A 22,191-nucleotide genomic window follows, 5' to 3' on the forward strand; every position below is an offset into this window, starting at 1 on the left:
GGGCCAAACTCTGTGTTTCGGACTCAGAAAGCAAAAACAATGATGGTTAAGACGCAGCTCCCGGCCATTAATGAGCTTGAAGGAGTTTTCCAGGGAGGCCTTGCATATTCCCTTCCCTCTCCCCTCCCTTCCTCTCACATGTTACCTAACTGGTTCCTCATTGTGCACGTCTCCATTTAAAGGTCATCTCCTCAAACAGCTAAATGAGTGCCCCTCCCTTTATTTTTCTCTCCAAGCATCTGGTGTTTTCCTTTATAACACTCATCCAGGTATGGAATTCCATATTCGTGTGTGTGTGTGTTTCCCACTAGATTGAAAGCTCCCTGAAAGCAGGAGCCTTTCCTCTTGTTCTCTGCTGGAGAGTGTCTGGCACATAGTTGGCACTCAAAAAATGTCTTCTAACAGAATAAATGAATGAAATCCCTGGGAGAGGGCGCCTGGGTGGCTCAGTTGGTTAAGCGACTGCCTTCGGCTCAGGTCATGATCCTGGAGTCCCGGGATCGAGTCCCGCATCGGGCTCCCTGCTCGGCAGGGAGTCTGCTTCTCCCTCTGACCCTCCTCCCTCTCATGCTCTCTGTCTCTCATTCTCTCTCTCTCAAATAAATAAATAAAATCTTTAAAAAAAAAAAAGAAATCCCTGGGAGAAGAGGTGTCCCAGGCAGAGGCTGAGCAGAGAGGATCGGCGCAGGGCAGACAAGAGACGGGCCAGAGAGAGCCTCGGCGGGTGATGTGGCAGAGCAAGAGCACCTTGTCGGGGGAGCTGGCCGTGGGGTGGGGGACAGGGACTGACTTTCCCTGAAGAGAATAGGGAGCCTCCGAAGAGATTCGAGTGGGTGGGTGACAGCCTCAAATGTGTATTTTGGACCACTGCCCTGCAACAGAACTTTCTACACAGATGGAAATGTTCTGTGTCTGTGATGGCCAACATGGGAGCCACTAACCACACGTGGCTGTTGAGCATTCTGAATGTAGCCTGTGACTGAGGAACCGAATTGTAATTTTTTTTAATATGACTTAGTTTAGCAGTTTTAGAAAGATCCCTCAGGCGGAGGTGTAGAGGACAGAAGGGAAGCCAGAAGAAAGGGCGGGAGCCTGGTAGGAGGCAGGTGCCATCACCCAGGCAAGCCATGGAGACCCTTACTTTGAGTGGTGCCTCAGGGAGCCCCGCAGGGGGGAGGAGGATCTGCTTCTCTCTCACCAGCCACTCCCTCCTGCCAGCACCACCACCAGAGCCCATCCTGGGGCAGCTTTGGCTGAGCGGGGTGAGAACAAAGTGCACCGAGGCCACTGTGACCAGGGATGAAGGAGATGGCGAATAGGAGGTGCCAGGCCCCGCTGTTGAGCAGATGTCCTGACAGCAGTGATGATTTTGCCTGCCAAGATGTGTCTTGTTAACACACCTGCTTAAAGGAGCAAAAGGGAACCCCTCAGCCAGATCTACATTTGCTCCCTAAAAACCCTCCCTGACTCTGGCAGCTGACTTGGCAGTGCTAGAATCGGGGGCTCCCAGTAGGAGAAGCTTGTTATAAATCCAAGTAGGGGGGCGCCCGGGTGGCACCGTTGGTTAAGCGTCGGACTCTTGGTTTCAGCTCTGGTCATGATCTCAGTGTTGTGAGATCGAGCCCCACATCAGGCTCTGCACTCAGTGCAGGAGTCTGCTTGAGATTCTCGCTCTCCCTCTCCTTCCGCCCCAACCACTCATACTCTCTCTCTCTCAAATAAATAAATAAATCTTTTTAAAAAAGAAAAATCCAAGTAGGAACATGGGGGGCTGTCAGGAGTGGGTACAGAGTACCCAGGAGGTCAGCTGGGGCAAGCACAACCAAAGAGTGAAGAGCTTGTCAAGAGAGTACTGAGCTCACCTGCTGGTGAGGAACCAGGAAGACGCTTTGGGGGCCCAGAGACCTGGACACCAGGCAGGACTCATGGAAAGGACACAAAGAGGAGATAGCTGAGGGACAGAGGGGCACAGCTGATACGTGCTTCTGGTCTATAGAGAGCACTAAGCTGGGGGTCAGGACTCTTAGCTCCAAGGCCAGCTCTGTCACCAACCAGCTCTAACTTTGGGCCAGTTGTTGCACTTTCATGGGCTCAGCTTCTCCTGCTGTCAAGGGGAAAGCTGTGTGTTAGATGGTCCGTGTGGCCCCTGAGGGTTCTCACCACATATGGTCCTGAATATTCCCTCTGCAGAGAGAACATCCTTGTTCTGGATATATTTTTTGAAGCTCTCAATTATGAGACAATTGAACAGAAGAAGGCATATGAAGTCGCTGCCTTACTTGGTAAGTCAGTGTCGGCTGCGCTAATTTCCACGTGTCATGGGGGAAGCTAGGGGGAATAGGCAGCTGGGTAGACAGGCAGGCAGGTAGATAGATACACCTTCGGAGGAGTCTGGCCTTTTCATGTACTAATTACTCCCTCTGTCCCAGAATGGGAAGGACTCCAGTGTGGTGGAGGTGTTTGGCCCAGTTCATGCCCCAACGTAGGCCTCAGTTTCCCCATCAACACCATGAGGCAGGTGAGCTAAAAGGTCTCTCAGGGCCTTTCCAGCGCTGCCCTGTTGGATTCCGTGGTCTTCTGCCCCCAGGTTGGCGTGAGCCCCGGGGCCACAGCGGGGACAAAGAGCAGTCCAATGGAGGGAAGGCTGAGCTGTGGGTGGTCCCCAGGCAGTGAGGGCCCCGGATGGAGACCAACCTGGAAAGCAACATTGCAGCATGGAGACCAGATGTTCCCCGTGGACTGAGAGTCCTTTGTCAAACACAAAAGAAGGGCCACGCATCCCCAGATGTCTACAGACCTGACTGCCACCCCCACACAAGGTCACATCCGCAAACCTGGCCACATGAGCACATAATGGATGCGGGGAGTTCGTTTCAACCCTGCCCCACCCAGTGCAAAACCCACAAGACCCCTGAGGGTAGACAGCTAAAAGACCTGCCCCTGGGGCCTTTCTCCCAATGCCTGCTCACTCTCAAGAAAGGACATGATGCTGTCCCTACAAAGAAAATTAGCTGCTCTTCCCTCTGTGAGCTGGACCGACTGAGAGTGGTACGTCAGGGGCGGGGGAGGGGTGGGCAGCAGGTGTAGAGGGAAGTAGACAGGCACAGAGTCAGATGGATGCATACCAGCTACGAGAAGGCGGGCACGTGGCCTCGCCCCGCTGAACGTCAGGTCCCCCATCTGTAAAATGGGTCTAATCAAAGCACTTGATGAGTTTGTAGGGATGGTTCACTGGGATAGAGCCCTAGCCCACAGAAGATCCATAAGGAGTAGTTTCTGGTACCTGGACAGTCACCATGCCAGGGGCCCAGGGCCCAGCTTCTTCCAGATGCCATCGGATCATTTCTGCACCTCTCCCAGGAGACTGGGGACTCGGCCACAGCGGGGACCCAGCTGGGTTAAGGTGGCTGCCACTTGGGTCTCGGAGACTCTTGTGGCCATAAGGGACTGAGCCAAGAGACTAATACCCTGGGCCCGAGGTAGAAGTCATGCTCTGAAAATGTAGACCCCCTCACCCTGCTTCTGTCACCTTGTCACCTTCATTTCCTAAAGAGAACTCAAGACAGGGCTCTTCCCTACCCTCCCTAACATAAGCTCACTGTTCTCGCTCTCTCTCTCTCACTCACACACACACATGCACACACACACTGAGGAGGGCCTGAGCTCTGAATCTGTCAGAAAGGATAGCTCCTCTCTGCATCAGCTATGAGGACGAGCACACTCCCAGCATCTTGCTACCACCCAGAATAGTCTGCTGAGAGGATCACGCTGCCATCTGTACCTCCCGTGATGGGAGTGTGCCGCTCCCAGACCCTCAGCCATCGGGCCCATGGGGCCCTTCCCTCACCACCGTGCAGCCCACCCTCCCCCCAGGGCACACCACACATGCCTTCAGGCCACACATAGCACACCCCACCCCAAAGCATATACGTGCGTGTGCGCACACACACACGGTCATGAGCCACACACACCAGTGCGCAGAGCACAGACCCACATCCAGGCCACGCGCTGCAGACACGTCTGTGCATATGCACTATGTGACTGCAGACCCATCACATACACCTGCCTATACACACAAACATGCTCACGCAGCTTCCACACACACATACACTATGCCCACCTCCACAACGCCACACTCACACACACTGGACACACTCAGTGTCCCTACCCTAGACATAAAGAGCCACCTGCATAAAGCCATTGACAGCCAGACGTGCTCACACAGAGTGCCCTGACACATACCCCATGCTCGGTCACGCTGCACGCACGTGCAAACACGCACCTCACACCGACACATACATCGGTAAGTACACACTTCCCAGTAACGTCCCCACTAAGGGCATGAGAGAGAGAGAGCAGGGGGAGAGGAGTGAGGGGAACCATTTGGAGCCCAGCTCCAAGCCCCACCAGGAGGAGCCCCCTCCCCACCCTCTCTGCCTGCTCACCTGGGACTGTGGTTGTCGGCCTGCCCTCAGCCATAATCAGGGAGGGAGAGGGCAGATGGAGCCAACAGAAAGTTCTCAGACCAAGACATCAGCCTGGGGTCTCCGGTAAGACTGGGCACCCACCCTGGCAGCACCGCCTTTCCCAGCACTCTCCCTGCTCAGCCCAGCAGCTAAGAGTCCATAGAGGTTCCAGCTGCAAGGACCTCACAGTGGTCTCCTCCACTCCCCTCCCCACCAAATGCCCTTTGAAAGCAAAGCTACTGAGAAGGTCAGGTTTTATCAAAGCCACACAGCAAGCTGGTGCCCACTCTCCAAACTCAGAGCCTCTGAGCCCCCTGATCTACCACACTGCCTCCGGAGCAAAGTATTTGGGCTTTGAGGGGACCAGAATCCCTTATCAAATCTGATAATAGCTTCTCAGATAGGAACTCTCCCACTACAAATACCCAGGTACAGACATGTAACATCTTGCATTCAATGCGTTTCAAAGGGTCTCCAACCATTGGCAACTCCCACAGGGGAGTTGTTCTCAAGCCCTGGTGGGCGTAGGACACCTGGGAACTTAAAACTCCTGACTCCCAGACCCGAGCCCCAGAGATTCTGATTTTATAGACCCGGGGTAGGTCCAGACATCTACACTGAGTATAGATCTCTCAGGAGGGAGAAGACCTGAAGACCAGTCAGGAAAGACTTTGGTGGGGCCTATACACCCCTTGGCAAGAACCCCTACTCTAGAAAAAGACCAAATTGAACATTTACCTTCAGGTGGGGGAGTGAGGGGATGCTTCCTATGACCTTATCCTAAGGGTGAGAACTGCCCTGAGTTGGCCCTGTAGGCCTTGTCATGATTGGGTGGGGTGGGGGGGTCTCTTAGGCCACTGTTCCCAAGACCCCCACCCAGGACACCCAACCCATGGTCTTGGGCTAGACTGGCCTCGCTCCAGGCACACTTCTTGTCTATTCCCAGCCCAGAGCCAAAGAAGGGCCCACTCCGTGTAGTTCTGAAGGTCACTGAATAAGCCTGTTAGCCTGGGAGGTCTACTGTAGGCCCTCCAGTAAGCACTCGGGTTCATTCCCATTGCCACTGGGTGCTGTTTCCAGTGAGAGAGGGAGTTGTCCAAGGCCTGACCTGTCCCAGGCCCAGGCTCCCCGTGGTAGGGGAATGGTTCCAAAGGTCTGATTTCTGAGTTCGTCTGCTCACCCCTTCCTAGAAGCGCTGTGTCTAAAGCCAAATCTTTGATCTTGTCTCTCTCCCCAGGTGATATTGGTGGTCAAATGGGATTGTTTATTGGTGCTAGTATCCTTACAATACTAGAGCTCTTTGATTATATTTATGAGGTAAGCTTGGGGTTGCTTGTGGGGAAATGATCATATGCTGGGACCCTCGTCCTGCCCCGATGTTCAGAACCAAAGCATGGGGGAGAGAATGACCTCTTTCCACCCAGAGCCTGCTTTCTCCTGCCTGTCCATGGACATTGTCTATCACCAAGTCGTAGGCACAGAGGAGGGGTGAGTCCAAGAGAGACCGAAGCCGGCTCCTATCCTCAGGGAGCTGGAAGAGCTGTGGGCTGTCCACACTCAAAAGGAGCGAGAGGAAGGGTTGAGAAGGAGAAGAGCCAAACCTGAGGCCAGCTCTGAGCCCCTCCTGCACAAGGCCAGCTGTGGTCGCTTCATACACGTGTGTGTCTGCACCCACTCACAGCACATGCACACACACACCCCCATACACACACACTTCGGCCACACTCACGTACATCACTCACAAACACACATGCACACTATACACATACCACTCACACATAGACGCTACATTCACACAACACACACACCCGCCCTCTGGGTGGCCCGTCACCTGAGTAGAACCCGTCCTGGTGCAGGCAGGTTTAGAGAAGGGGCATTGCCTGGTGGTCTCCATCAAGCCTGAGCAAGAAGAGCAAGGGCACACAGGCCGCTTCTGGCTGTGCATAGCCTGAGATGTCTCCTTCAACAGGCAGCTGGAATAGAGCCTCTGAAAGCTTCTCCAAGGACGGGCAGCTGACCATGGCCTCTGGCTCTGAGCGTCACTGTGCCATCCCCCCGAGTCAGGCGGGCTCCAGGAGCTCCAGAATTCCTAAGGGGATTCCTCAGCATCCCCTGGGCCCCCTGAGTTTTGGTCCAGCAAGAGGAGCCTGCAGAGCAGTGTTCTGACTCCCAGAGGGGGCTGTCTTCAGCCAAAGCCCACTGGGAACCTTTGTGGGGAAAGACCCTTGAGATCAGGGCCCTCAGGAGCACCTCACTCCACCTCCCAGCATGGTGACCTTGTTCCTCAAACCCAGATCAGGCCTCAAGATCAGATCTTATTCTGCTTTGCTTATTAATTATTATGAAATAGAAGTTTTTGCTGTATAAAGTGATGGAAATTACATCATACCAGGGAACACGTTGAATGCCTACCCTTTATCACTAAGAATCAAATGTTATGGACTCAGGGGTGCCCTGATCTAATGAACAAGTGGGACTGCCAGGCCTCATCCCCCAGGCCCAGCCTCTGGAACGGGCTCCCGGGCTCTCAGGCACACCCTCCATCCCCAAGAGAAGTCAGTCCCATGCCAGACGGGGCCCTCCTGTGACCTCCTCCAGGCTCAGGCTCCTGCGCCAAAACGTCACTTCAGCCAAAAGCTGGGGGAGGGGCTCCCAGAGCTGGCTGCCAGGTGGGCTCCCTCTGCCTTCGCACCCGTCCCCCACCTGACCAAGCCCGTCCCAATTCTCTTGCAGCTGATCAAAGAAAAGCTCCTAGACTTGCTTGGCAAAGAAGAGGACGAAGGGAGCCACGATGAGAACGTGGTAAGAGCAGCACCTGCGCTATAGGTTGCTCTGTCCCCTGCGTCAGTGGGCCTCATAAGACCAGAGGTCAGGGTCAGGGCCAGGGCAGGAGGGACGCACCTCCCCGCACACCTTAACTTGGCCCGTCGGAGGACACCCTCACTGAGCCCCGGGGCCCAATGGCAAGAGCTGGATGCGGCCTGGGAGATGCTCGCAGAGGGAGGTCCCGCCTGGCCCAGTCGGGCTTGTCCTGGGCCGGGGGGCTACTGCTCTCATCTCATGCCTTGGGAGAAGCAGGGAGGCTCTGCGCCCCTAGTCCTCGGGTGGGCAAAATGCAAGTAAGGACATCACCGGTGCTCTACTCCATCTGAAGGGGACAGGGAGCTCGGGGCCCCGCGAAGTGGGAGCAGCCGTGCCACCCATCATAACTAACTATGGTGTGCCACGTCGGGTGCTGGGTATTTGAGGCACTTGAGGCCCAGAAGCCCCAGGTCCCCCAGCTGGTGAGTGGCAGAGCTGGACGCAGAGCTCCCCTGACCACCGGCCCACTCTGCCTGTCTTCCCTCGGGCAGAGAGGCAGCACCTCTTTACAGCTGGCTGTCCGCTCTCCTTCCCAAACTCAGTCTGCTCCCGGCTGCCTGGTATCTCCGGCTTTCCCCAGGGGAGAGCTCTGCCCTGACAGCACCACACCCACTAGGGGGCCTGAAGGCCACAAATCCAAACTGAGGCCAGCTCCTTCCCCCAGACAGGCCCCCATTTCTGTTCCAGACACTAGTTCTCTACCCACTTTCCAGGCTGAAAATCTCTGCCTTGGTTCTCTCGGGCCCTTGCAGCTCTGTTGAATAGAAGACAGCTATCTGTGGAGGGGAGGGCAGGTGGAAGGGGCCCAGGCTCTGGACCGGGGGTCCCTGTTTCCTAACTGTGTGCCTGAGCAGCTGCAGACTCACAGCGACCTCAAGGAGTTGTCATTTGGATTAAGCGGACCTTGCCTCGAAGCCAGCAGCAGTGCCTCGGTTATAGGAAGTGCTCAGCAAGTGGAGGTTCCCCTCCGCACCACACCTTCCCTCTGCCCTCAGAACATCTCAGAGGCACAGCCTCCCCTCTGCCGCCTCCCCCTCCCCCAGGCCCCCCTCCACCACTCCCCCTTCCCCAGCCCCATCCTCATCAAATCTCCCCCACGTTCTTGGCACAGCCTCCTAGTATCTGCTCCCATCCCTCCCAGCCTCCAGCCCTCTGCAGCCTGGGAGGCACTGGGAAGACTCAAGGCCCTCCCAGCCCCGCCCTGCTTTCCTCTGGGGCCAGCCACACCCTAAAGGTCCACTGGGGAGCTGGGACTACTCTGGTTCTGGCTTTTAGGGGGGCCTCCCCACTTCCTCCTTGGCCTCAGCCATTGGCACGCCCTGCCCCAAGCTAGCCATGGGCTCCACCTCCTCCATCCCAGGAAGGCCTCAAGGGGGACCCCCCCCCCCCAGGATGAGGGCAGGAGGGGATATCCTCCTGCCTCGAAGCTGGAGAGCACTCAGATGTAGCTTTGGGTGATACATTAGGGGCACGTCTAGAAGAGAAGTTCAAACCACTGCTGAGCCCCATCACCAGGGAGCCCTCTGCCCACCCTGGGGGCACCTAGGTAGGCGATGGTGAGGGCTCTGACGGCAGCGAGGCGCCCCCAGCCTCGTGCCCCACAACAGCTCGCCAGCCCCTGAGATGCCTGCGGCAGGAGCAGCACCCCTGGAGAGCCCGTGGGGGGGCGGGGGGGGCACAGCTCCCAGGGCCTCGGCTGGGCTGCCAGTGGCATCGTGATGCCATTTTGCAGAATGAATACCAACCCCCACTGTCCCCTTCCCTCCAGAGCACTTGTGACACGATGCCAAACCACTCTGAAACCATCAGCCACACTGTGAATGTGCCCCTGCAGACGGCCCTGGGGACCTTGGAGGAGATTGCCTGCTGACAGCCCTTGGACCACCCGGCACCCCTCAAACAGACCTGGAGGCCCAAGACCCAGGACAGGGGACAGCAGGCGCAGGTGGGATGGCCCCTGATGACAGAAAGAAGCAAGAGCCCCCTATGCACACATAGCAAACTCTGCCAAAACCTCGCTGCGGCCACGTCTGACATGACACGTCCTTGGGCCCCGCCGTGCGTCCCTTTAGGAGAAATGAGTCACACTCTGGAACTGTCCGAGAACCAACCTGCCATCACATCTCACTGCCAGATGTATAAAGCACCTGCATGCTCAGACTGCTCACGGCGCCACCGCCACGTCTGTCTCTGTACATGACTCTGCTCCACGCACTTCCCGGCGACCACTCTGCAGGGCGCAGCGGGACCAGGTTCCAGCCCCGAGGTCACCACCCCATGGTCACGCTGGGATCACAGCTGCACAGTCGAGAGGGAAGGCGCAGAACTCTCAACCACGTCCGGTCCTTGTGTACTTTGTGAAGGTTCTTAACCTGCCCACAAACCCCTTCCCTCCCCCGAGCCGGCCCATGGGCTGACCAGGGCCCTCCACCCGACCCCCGTCCCAGCGCCTGGTGGAGGCAGGGTGGCCTGGGCGACTCCAGCACTCATCCGTGGGACCCATGTCATTCTGCTGTCCCCGTGACCCAGCTTGTACAGTCCGAATCCGTTTCTTCTTCGGGGGAGGGGTGGTTGTTTTGTTTGTCTGTCGGAGATCTGTTTTGTTTGGTTTTGTTTTCTGATTTTGGGTTTTGATGTTCTGAGGTTTGATTTGATTTGGTTTTTCCATTTTCTCTGGCGTTTATTTATTCGTGCTTCCAGTCACGGTCATATTAAAAGCTGGTCTGTGGAAACGGCTGAGTCGGTGCTGCCTTCTCCCCCATACTCAGCGCTCTCTCCCCCCCTTCCGCGAAGCCTTTCGAAGGGGCCAGGCCGGCCAGGTCAGAACCCACAGATTATATACAGGTAAAGTCTCCCGCAGCAGCGCTTACCTTTACAAAGTGTATAGAGCGTATGCACTTTTAGTCTATTCTAAATCTCTAAAAACTATTGATTGCAACCTTGTAAATGATTTCATGACCATTAAGGGGGTCACAGTTCATGGCCTGAACGACACTGTCGCGGACCACGGGCGTGTGACTTGAAGAGGGGGAGGCAGAGAATGCTGCCCAAACCTAAAAATCGTGAAGGAAGCCTTCCCGCCCCTCTGATCCTGTCCTTGAAATCGGGCTGGCCTCCCTCCCACACGGCAGCCTTTCCAGACCCTCTCTCTGCACCCCACCTCCCCACCCCCATCAAGCAGACCTCTGCTTGTCCCTGCAGAGGTCACACTGGCTTTCTGCCTGGCTCCCCACGATCGCTGGCCAAGTGGGAAAGGAGGGGGAAGGTGCCTAGTGGGGAGAGGGCGTGCCCTTTCAAGCCCCTCCCACAAAAGGGGGCTTCCTGTCTGGGCAGAATCCTTGTCCTCTGGCATCATGCTGATTGCAGGGCGACCCTAACCTTTACTCTCCGGAGGCCCCTTCAGGCCTCTGCCTCCGCGCAGGGGGACCCGGCAAGGTGGCCAGGCCCAGGCACACGCGGTGGCCAGGCCCAGGTACACGCGGTGGCCAGGGGGCGGCTGGGACAAGGCATCTCTGAAATGTCTCCTCCCAAGCACCTTCTCAGCCGGGCTTGCCCGAGGCTGTGGGTCAAGCCGGGCTTTAATCCTTAGGGACCGAGCGCAGTGCTGCTAGAAGGCGCCCTGTTTTCGGTTTCTACCGCTGCTGTAACAAATTACAACAAATGTAGTGGCTTAAAACTCAGACGTATTGCCTTCGAGTTCTGGAATTCAGAAGGGCTGACACGGATCTCACCGGGCTAAAATCTGTGTCGGGGGGGCTGTGTTCCTTCTGGAGGCTCTAGAAGAGAAACCGTTTCCTCGCCTTTTCCGGCTCCTAGAGGCCACCCACATTCCGTGACTGGTGGCCTCTTCTTCCATCGGCCAACCCAGTAATGGTGGTGGAGTCCTTGCCTCACACAGCCGTGACCTTCTGGGTCACCTCTCCCTCTATCCCAGACCCTCTCCTGCCTCCCTCTTCCACTTTTGAGGGACTCCTGTATTAGACCGGGCCCTCCTAATAACACATGATAATGTCCCCATCTCGAGGTCATTAACGTAATCGCAAACATCAAAGTCTCTTTTGCCACATAGGGTAACGCATCCACAGGTTCCAGGGATTAGGACGTGGCCATCATTGGGGGGCATTATTCTACCTACCAAAGGCCCTTTGGACCATATAGCCTACTGCCCTCATTTTTCAAATGAGCAGACCCAATAGAGGAGGGGAGGGACTTGCCTAGTGTCACAGAGTTAGTTTAATGGCCATGTCAAAGCTACACTCCCAAGCTCCCAGGCTCATAATTCCATCTCTAGACCCACCAAGATGACGCAAAACAAGAAGCACCGAAAGTGATCACTTTTCCCGACTTTCCCAAGGCACGGAAGGCCCTCTCCTTAGACAAACACATGCCTCACTGCATCAGGCTGGAAAATGTCCTTCTGGTGCTTCGACTGTCAGATGCCGAGAAACAGTGAGTGTCCTCAGACCGCTCCCATCGGGGACAGGAACAAAAGAAATGTCTATTCAGTGAGTTGGGAATCTACAGGATGCTTCTGCCTTGTTCCAGTTTAACAGTTTCATAAATGTTTTAAAAATCTATAGCTGAAGTTGCAATGTGAACTGCTTCATTGGATTTCTGGCTTCCTTTTCAAAAAAAAAAAGAAACTTCAGATCAATTTGTGACGGAGCACCGAATATTCTAGTGGGTTCGGATTGCTTTGGGCCTCATATATGTACACGCCCCTTCCAATTTGGAGATTCTTGTTTTGTTCATCTTGGAGCAGAACTATAGACTTAATCTGTTTAAAGGGGAAAAGATAGGAAACTCAAGAGAGCAAATTAATAGCCAGCTACAGATTGCTACTAAGCATTGTTAGCCAAAGACACAGTGTATGCTTGAATTCTTGGGAGTGCTGGGGTGATTTTTCTTCTCATTTCAAACAAGTAGCCATGTGTGTACTCATTTCCTTAGTGAAGACTTGGAGACGTTTGGTAGACTGAGGAGACTTGGGGATGTGTCACATTTTCGAGAGGGACCCCAAGGATGAGAGGAAGACCAGGAGTCTGGAATAGTCACAAGCCCAAACCACAGGTTGAATTATCAGTAATCTCAAAGAGCCACATCAATCAATCAGTCAATCAAATAACGGCACATAACCTCAGAAACAGAATCAGGTGGGACTTGCTGCATTTAGGGGCAGTGAATGGAAGAAGCATTTCTGTGAGTAGCCATGCCAAGGCCTGAGCTGGCTGCTTGCACGATGTTGCTTTGTTGTTTTTGGCAGGGAGAAACCAGAGTTATTTTATTTTCCTCTTTCCAGCTTGAAGCTATTTTTGTAAGAGTCTTCATCACAAACACGCCTAGTGAGAAAGGTTCACAGAGGGTCTCTGGAGAAAGGTTCTTGGTGAGCTGGGAAGGAGGAAGTCAGAGCCAACACCGCCTAGAGATGTGATCTTGGTGGCTACTGTGTTTGCTCAGGGGAAGCTCAGCTCAGCCTGCCTGAGCCTAGAGGCCCAAGGAGACACCTAGGACCTCTTCCTCCAAAAACCTGGAGATTTTAATTTGATTTTGAGAATTAACCTCAGAGCAGAGGTGAGGGCCTCCAGAAAGCACCAGTGAACGAGCTGCCCATTATAGAATAGAGGTGGCGGCTCCGGGAGACCAAGGATGCGGCCAGCCCTGATGCACTTACAGCCAGGGCACCCCTACGCTGTCCATTATGCACTGAGCACTGGCCCCCAAGAAAATTCATCATCTGAGCAGGGATACTGACAAGTAAACAGACTACAAAGATGAACCCAAGTTCAGAGAACGAGAGAGAGCAGCACATACCAAGTCTGCGGGGTGGGGAATGCTAGAGAAGGGACACCACCATCTAGGTCCAGGGAACCCCAGCAAAGAAGGGAAAGGGGAAAACCTCCAAAATGACCCCTTAGAGACAGGCAGGTGCAAAGGATGAGGGGCAAGTCATGGCTGAAGCCCTTCAGCTCCTTCCCCTGCTCTCCAAGTATCTATGAAGATACTTCCTAGCCAAGGGTTAATTTATTTAGCAAATGGCTTTCTCCGCATTCATCTGAGACTCCTGGCACATGGAATCATTTTGTGCGTGCGTTTGAATATTCCGAGGGCTAATAGGTTGGGCGCGTCTGGGGCCAGAAGGTCCCTGGGAACCAAGAAATAGGTCAGTGGGAACCAACCCAGCCTGAGGACAGGTGGGAGGAGGAGAGTCTCTTACTAATTCACTTTAACATTTGTGGAAATCTATGCTCACTGACTTTGCAAGAGCTAAGCAACAGTGGCAAAGGCTTTGGACAGAGAGTCAAAGGACTGGCTTTCCAATCCATTTCTGCTATAAACTGACCACATAACATTGGACAATGTACTTCACTTCTCTGGGCCTCAGTTTCCCCCTCTTTATAAGAAGAGGTGTTGGAAAACAAACAAATAAGCCTTTGGTGTGCCCCAACTCTAACAGTCTATGAGTGTAAGCCGAGAATGGGGGTCAGACATCCCAGCAAGTGTTTAATGATGCTGGGTTTTGGGGGTAATTATGAGGATTAAATGAGCTAAGGTAACTACTTCCTCCCTTTTCTTCTTTTCTTTTTTCTTCCTGTAAAACACTGATTCTTAATCTTGTTTGGATTCAAAATAAGGTGAAAGCTATGAGCTCTCTCCAGAAAAAAAAATGCACATTGTCACAGAGATATACATTCAATTTTGCACTTTATTTCAGGAAGGTTGTGGACCCCCCGGAGCCCATCTGTGATCCTCCAGGGATGCCCTGAGGCTAGACAAAGACTCCCTGGTCCAGAAAGTGCCAACCCTTCCCACAAAAGCGCCACAGCACCACAAAGAGCAACCAACATTTCTTCTCGTAAAATGACATAATGGCTGTCATTTTTCAATTTATAGGAGCAAAAAAGGAAAGATAGATAGGATTTGATCAATTTCAAGTTTTTCCTCCCATAATTTTTTTTAAACCTTTGGCACCTGCTGTAGCTTGTGTGCTAATGAGCTCCCACAGATGCCAAAATGAATGAGCAAGCAGAAAATGAATATGAACAGAGAACCCTGAGATGTGATTTCATAAAAGTCATTTTATGCCTGCGATGATTTTGAGGGCTGAGGAGACCTGCCTACCTAGAAAGCAACCGCAGCATCCCTCAGCAAACATCCCCATGGCCTGATTCTTGGAATGTGACCGCTGGCCCCACTGTGGACGTTCAGGGAGTGCACGCCCTGTGGTCTCCGGCTGCTGTTAGGCCCCAGACACATACCACTGTTGACATCTCATTCATTTCTGAGCAGGAGGGTAATGGTGCTTCTTCTTTAAAAAACCAAATAACAACAGCAACACCGAAACAGCCCTTGAAAATGGCAGTGAGTGAAGCTTTGGGATGGGGAATTTGGATGTCTTGTCTTCTTGAAGCTGCTCTCCACACCATGCCTCTGAAGGAAGTGGTTCATGTGGCCCACTTATCACCATCATGGGCCATTTGTCTTCCATGGAATTCAGACTTTGTGGTTTCCTTTCAAAGGGAATTATCAAAGGGGCCCAAGACAAAGTGGTTGGTGGGCACCAAAGCATACCCAACTTAACCAGCCTTGGAGGGAAGAGGTCAAAGAACAGCTGGAAGAAGCTATCCCAGCACCAGGCAGGTTCTCTGTCCAGAATCCCTCACTCCATGGGCATTTTCTACGTGCCCACCATGGGCCGGGCACTGTGGGTCCATATACCAAGAAGACACAATCTCGGAGGGCTCAGAGTCCAGTCGGGCAGAGGTGGGCGACAAATGTACATGCAAGAACCTGAACAGCAAGGGAGCTACAGTGAAGGTGCCCAAGGCTCAGGACCCTGGGTCTGTCTGCCAGGCTGAGGTAGGGCAGGTTTCGGCCAAAGCCTTGAGAGATGGGTGGGAATTGCCTGGCAGGCAAATACCTGAGCGAAGGCTTAGAGGTGGAGGAGAACTTGGAAGGTCTGGGGAAGAACAGATCTCTGCTGAATGGGAGGGCGCTGTCTTTCTGCTGCCCTCCCTCCACTGGAGTCCAGCCAGCTAGAGTCCACAGGCTAGCTCAGACTGGGACACACCAAGGACAGAGTGCAGCCTTTGGAAGCCAATGGCTCCGTCTGAATCCCAGCTCCACCAACTGCATTACCTTGGGCAAGTGCTAGAACTTCTCTGGAACTCAGTTTCGTCCTAAAAATGGGGGTGACCTACCTCCTAAGCATGCCGTGGGGGTAGTGAGATTAACTATGGAAAGTGCCAATGTGGTGCCTCACACATGGTAGGATGGAGATGAGGAAGCGCCATCCTACCGGCCAACTCCGTGGACAGTGGCTGCCACCGAAGCATTAGGAAGGATCTCTGGCAAGTAATAGAATAGAGGCTTGTGCTCAGTTTGTGATGTTGGCCACAGGCAGGAAGCGGGGGCACATCTGCTACCCCAAAGAAGGTGTCCACTAAATGCTGGACCCCATCTGACCAGGCCAGCCTCCCACTCTAGAAGCTTCAGGCCAGTGGCCTGGAGTAAAGAAAAAAAAAAAAAAAAAAAGCCATATCCAGCTGAAAGGATGAGTCTTACAGGCAGAGCACAGGGACCCGCCCAAGAAGAGTGCTCAGCAGAGCCTCCCTCTGCTGCCAGGAGTCCCTGCCTGCCTCACCTGGGCCTACAGGTAGAGAAATGACAGCACCTGGGTAGCTAATCATCCCCTGGAGCATTCACCCCACTCAGCAACAAAAGAGTTAGACAAGCCCATTTCCCATTAGTCTCCTGGAGTCAAACTAGCCAAGAATGAGGTGGCTTGGACTAAAAAGAGTGACAATAATTCACTTCATTCTCCCTGCTTTCTGTAGAAATCTCTGCCACTTTGTCCAAACCATCCCCCTCCTCCTTCTGCTGCTTCTTCCCACAGTCTCCCCTCTCCTCTTCCTCCTTCTTAGCAAACTGTGTTGAGAACATGGCACAGGCATCCCAAGTACACCCCAGTCACCAGGCCAGGCAGGACCACCATTCCTCCCCAGGGGGGCCCCCCGAGCTTAGGGAAACCAGCATTTCTTAAGCCCCCAGGCTGTGCCAGGCCCTGTACTTGGTGCCTCGATGCTCTGTATTATGTGATCAACGCAATATTGTGAGGTGGTCTTTATCAGTTCCCCTTGTCCCTGAGGACCACTGAGGCTCAGGGAGGCGGGGTGACTTTCCCCAGGTCAGGCAGCCAGGATAAGAGGGAAAAAAAATGAAACATAACAAAACATTGTGCCAATTCCTTCCAAATCGTGCTGAACTTCCTCTGCAAGACATGGCCAAGGGGGAAGCGAGTGGGACTTGGATGAAAAGTAGCCAGGCTGGTCCCCCTGAGAGGGAGAAAGCCATCCCAAGAGGGCTCAGGAGGGGCAATGGGTCCCTCTGGAGGGATGCCTAGGGCCTGACACTTAGCTGGTACTTAATACCATTGCATGAACCGCTGCTCTGTTGAAAGAAGGTATCCGGGCTCATTCATTCACCGATTCTGCAAACATTAGCTGACTGCCCACCATTCATTCTTTCCTGCATCAGTCATGCATTCAATAGGTTCATTCTTTCACTGAGAACCCACTATGTGCCAACCACTATTCCGAGTGCTGGAAATACAAGGAACAGACCCATTTCCTGCCCTCATGGTGCTGACCATCCATAAGGAGACGGAAAATGGGATGTATGTAAATTCACATGTGCATGAAATAATCTCAGACAGTAATTCACTGGTAGTAAGATCATGACAAGAGGGGAGAGGAGCTTCCTTCAGCTATGGCAGTCAGAGAAGTTCATCTGAGGATGTGAAATTGAGACAAGAGCTGGCTGGAAACAAATAGCCACTCAAGGATCTAAGGAAATGGCATTCCAGGAAGACCTGAGGGCAGGCGTGAAAGCCGTGCGGTGAGAACAAGCGTGTTGATTGCCTGGAGTGCGTGCATGGGGAAGAATGGCAGGGGATGGTGACAAGTATGAAGCAGCCAGGGATAGAAACCCACCAGGGTAAAAGCTTCTGAACAGTTGAGAAATGAATCTGTAGATGTCAGCTGAGCCTGGCTTGTGAAAGATCTTGCGTACCAAGCCAAGGAACTTGGACTATAATAAAGGTGAGAAAAGCCATCATATGGCCAGGATGCAAGGGAGTAAGAAGGTGGAAAGCTCACGGAAGGGAGGAGGTGGGATAGCAAGGGATACTCTCACGAGGTCGGTGTCATTGTCCCAGGAAAGAAGTGACAGGGGCTTGAGTTAAAGCAGTGGTATCTGGGATGGACAGGAGGGACAGTTTCCAGAGATATTAGAAAGCTTTTAAGAGGCAGGACAGAGTGAGCAATAGAATGTGGGGCGAGTGTGACATGGATGCAAGGAGACATGAGGAGGTAGCCTGGTTACTCTACTCAGTCTGAGAATATCACTTAGAAACTGGGACTTCCAGGTAGAGCTATAGACCATTTAACCCTCATGCACAGGTGAGGGCTCTCCCCTAGATTCTCCTCTTCCATCTCCACCTTTTCCTCATCCACCCCCCAGCCCAGGCCTCCAGGATCCCTTGTCCAGGCCTGCCCCTGCCCAGCCCTATTTTCATGCCAGCCTCCACGTCCTTTTAACAATTCTTGCTTCGATTCCAAGGACCACCTACTCCTGAGTGAATGGGACCCAGTGGAGCAATTGGCTGGTTGCAGGCAACAGAAACCTAAAGTGAAGTTGAAATAGAGGGTATGCATCACCCAGAGATAATGGCCCAGAGGTCTTGGGCCAGGTGAGGGAGAGCACAGACTGCAGGTGGCCCAAGACAACCACCTCTCAGCAAAATACAGTGACCTAAGAGCACATGGAATCTCCTGGGTGCAAATTTATCTCTTCTGAGCCTCCATTTCCTTATCTGTAGAATGGGGATAACAAGGGGAGCTCCATGATAGTAATAGTTCCAGGGTCTAGATTAGATGATGCATGGCACATGGTAGGTACACAGTGTTGCCTCCATATTAAAAAGAGAGCAGTATCTCCCTATGACTTAATGAGAATGGATCCATTTGTCGTTGATCCCCCAGAAGCCCAACTCCCAGCAAGGAGCTGCTCCTTCACCACCGTCCACGTGTATGAGCAGCCCTCACGTTTTAGCATCACCTTGACATGGAGGCAAGAGCTCCACAGGGAGGCAGAAGCAAAAGCCAGGGTGGGACACAAGGCAGGGCCAGCTACGCTCTGGCGATGCGAGTGGCCCAACACCAGACCAGCAGCGGAAGGAAACTGGCTGTCTTACCAGTTGCAGACACTTCGCCGCCCCTCTGCTGTTTGCTGACCAGTGGATTTGGAGATGGCAGGTCGGTGGGGAGGGGCAGTCGACATCACAGTCATCTCTCCTCCTGGGGAAGCACCAGCCATCCCTCAATCAGAGAACTGCAGGGTTTTCTGAGTCCTTTCCAGAAGAATCTACAATCTCAACTCAGGGTTCAGCCTCTCAGTCATCACAGCGGTTGCTTCTCTTGCTACCATATCCACAGTGATCCCGAGACTTGCCCACTTTCCTCCTTCACACACAGTCCCTCCCAAGGGACCTGAGACACTGAGCTCTAGGTTAATGGGAGACAGTGCTGCCTCCTTCTGAGCTTCCCACATATTGAGGAAGGCAGAGACGTGCCGTGTGCTGCCTGGAAGCCATCCACACCCTCCACCCAATCCTCCAGCCTCCCAGCAATGGTCAGCAGTACCAGGAGTAACTAACTTCCTTACCGGGCTGAGATGGCCACCAGCACTTGAATTTTCTTCCGCTAGGGGGCACTGGAGAGCAGGGGGAGCGTCTAGCCGAAGCCCAAGGTGTGTCTCCACTCCGGGTGCTCCACCCCTTGGCTTCTGCCAGTGTGTTAGCAGTCTCCACTGTGGCCACCCTTGTGACCAGAACCACAGAAAACAAATGTCCCAAGGACCCCCCACACACAAGCCTGGAGTATACCACAGCAGACCCAGACAAGGTTGCCAGATAAAATATAGGACACCTAAAAATATATATATAGGATGCCTAACTAAATTTGAGTTTCAGGTACACAACACATCGTTGTTGTTGTTGTTTTTTTTAATTTTTTTATTGTTATGTTAATCCCCATACATTACATCATTAGTTTTAGATATAGTGTTCCATGATTCATTGTTTGTGCATAACACCCAGTGCTCCATGCAGAACGTGCCCTCCTCAATACCCATCACCAGGCTAACCCATCCTCCCAACCCCCTCCCCTCTAGAACCCTCAGTTTGTTTTTCAGAGTCCATCGTCTCTCATGGTTCTTCTCCCCCTCCGATTTCCCCCCCTTCATTCTTCCCCTCCTGCTACATTCTTCTTCTTTTTTTCTTTCTTAACATATATTGCATTATTTGTTTCAGAGGTACAGATCTGAGATTCAACAGTCTTGCACAATTCACAGCGCTTACCAGAACACATACCCTCCCCAGTGTCCATCACCCAGTCACCCCATCCCTCCCACCCCACCCCCCACTCCAGCACCCTCAGTTTGTTTCCTGAGATTAAGAATTCCTCATATCAGTGAGGTCATATGATACATGTCTTTCTCTGTTTGACTTATTTCGCTCAGCATAATACCCTCCAGTTCCATCCACGTCGTTGCAAATGGCAAGATCTTATTCCTTTTGATGGCTGCATAATATTCCATTGTATATATATACCACATCTTCTTTATCCATTCATCTGTTGATGGACATCTTGGCTCTTTCCACAGTTTGGCTATTGTGGACGTTGCTGCTATAAACATCGGGGTGCACGTAGCCTTTCGGATCCCTACTTTTGTATCTTTGGGGTAAATACCCAGTAGTGCAATTGCTGGATCATATGGTAGCTCTATTTTCAACTTTTTGAGGAACCTCCATACTGTTTTCCAGAGTGGCTGCACCAGCTTGCATTCCCACCATCCTGTTGATAAATATTTAGGACATTTCCTTTCTTTCTTTTTCCTAACCCAGACAGTACTCTTGTCCTTATTGCTTGGGACATGTGAGAGTTTCTTTAGGGTAAGTTCTTTAGGGCAGCTGTGCCCCATAGGTCAAATCTGGCTGCCACCTGTTTTTGTAGGGGGCTGTGAATTAAGGATGGTTTTTAATTTTCCTCATTCTTAATTTTAATTTTAAAAAATTGCAGTATGATATACATCACATGAAATTTACCATTTTAACCATTTTCAGGCTTATAGTTTAGTGGTATTGGGCGCATTCACATTGTTGTGTAACAATCGCCACTATCCAATTCTAGAACTTTTTTATCTTCCCAACCTGAAGCTGTGCCCATTCCACAATAATTCCTTAATTCCCACACCACCAATCTACTCTCTGTCTGTGAATTCAGCTACACTGGGCACCTCATATAAGTGGAATCATACAATATTTGTCCCTTTGTGTTTGGCTGATTTTACTTACCATCATGTTTTCACGGTTCATTCATGTTGCAGCGTGTGTTGAAATCTGCTTCCTTTTAGGGCTGAATAATATTCCATTGTATGTATACACCACATTTTGTCTATTAATTCAACCAAATGGTTGGTTTTTACATTTTTAATGACAAAAAAAATAAGCATATTTTGTGACACATGAAAATTATATGAAATTCACATTTCAGCATCCAAGAGAAGTTTTATTGGAACACAGCCACATGCATTCATTAAAGTATTGTCTAAGGCTGCTTTCATCCTAAAATGGCAGAGTGGAGTAGTTGGGACTGAGACTGCATAGTCTAAAAAGCCTAAAGTATTTACTCTCTGGTCCTTTATGGAAAAAAATTTCTGACCCTTGTTCTATGGTATGTAATCACCTAACAGTGGAATGGTTGAATGGTAAGGTATGTATTTGTACCTTCAGCTTTACTAGATGTTGTGAAATTGCTCTTCAAAGTGGTAGAAACAAGCATCTTTCTTTTTTTTTTAAATTTTTTTATTGTTATGTTAATCCCCATACATTACATCATTAGTTTTAGATATAGTGTTCCATGATTCATTGTTTGTGCATAACACCCAGTGCTCCATGCAGAACGTGCCCTCCTCAATACCCATCACCAGGCTAACCCATCCTCCCACCCCCCTCCCCTCTAGAACCCTCAGTTTGTTTTTCAGAGTCCATCGTCTCTCATGGTTCTTCTCCCCCTCCGATTTCCCCCCCTTCATTCTTCCCCTCCTGCTACATTCTTCTTTTTTTCTTTCTTAACATATATTGCATTATTTGTTTCAGAGGTACAGATCTGAGATTCAACAGTCTTGCACAATTCACAGCACTTACCAGAGCACATACCCTCCCCAGTGTCCATCACCCAGTCACCCCATCCCTCCCATCCCACCCCCCACTCCAGCAACCCTCAGTTTGTTTCCTGAGATTAAGAATTCCTCATATCAGTGAGGTCATATGATACATGTCTTTCTCTGTTTGACTTATTTCGCTCAGCATAATACCCTCCAGTTCCATCCACGTCGTTGCAAATGGCAAGATCTCATTCCTTTTGATGGCTGCATAATATTCCATTGTATATATATACCAAATCTTCTTTATCCATTCATCTGTTGATGGACATCTTGGCTCTTTCCACAGTTTGGCTATTGTGCACATCTTTGTTTTTGTTTTTGCTTTTTGAGAGAGAGAGCACACACAGTGGGGGGAGGGTGTTGACAGAGGGACAGGGAGAGAAAGAATCCCAAGCAGGCTCCACGCTCAGCGCAGAGCCCAATGTGGGGCTCGATCTCATAACCCTGAGCCGAAATCAAGAGTCTGACACTTGAAGCTCCTGGGTGGCTCTGTCGATTGAGCATCCAACTCTTGATTTCAGCTCAGGTTATGATCTCAGGGTCATGCTAGCCTGCTTCCATTGCTCAGAATATTTCCCCC

The 22,191-nt window shown here is 52.0% G+C and overlaps 1 protein-coding gene across 2 annotated transcripts in view; it reads left to right on the forward strand.

The window, feature by feature from the left end:
• ASIC2 (acid sensing ion channel subunit 2) overlaps nucleotides 1-10,054 on the forward strand; it is a 1,151,688-nt gene extending 1,141,634 nt beyond the window's left edge. For both annotated transcript variants that reach the window (XM_032428763.1, XM_032428762.1), the window contains exons 7-10: nucleotides 2,191-2,282; nucleotides 5,704-5,783; nucleotides 7,200-7,268; nucleotides 9,097-10,054. In XM_032428763.1, coding sequence (XP_032284654.1) covers nucleotides 2,191-2,282; nucleotides 5,704-5,783; nucleotides 7,200-7,268; nucleotides 9,097-9,198 — 343 coding nt within the window. In that variant the 3' untranslated portion in view covers nucleotides 9,199-10,054. The remainder of the gene's footprint in view (nucleotides 1-2,190; nucleotides 2,283-5,703; nucleotides 5,784-7,199; nucleotides 7,269-9,096) is intronic.
• Nucleotides 10,055-22,191: the final 12,137 nt, after the last annotated feature.

This window comes from Phoca vitulina, unplaced genomic scaffold, assembly GCF_004348235.1.
Source record: "Phoca vitulina isolate PV1807 unplaced genomic scaffold, GSC_HSeal_1.0 scaffold40, whole genome shotgun sequence".
Lineage (NCBI taxonomy): Eukaryota > Metazoa > Chordata > Mammalia > Carnivora > Phocidae > Phoca > Phoca vitulina.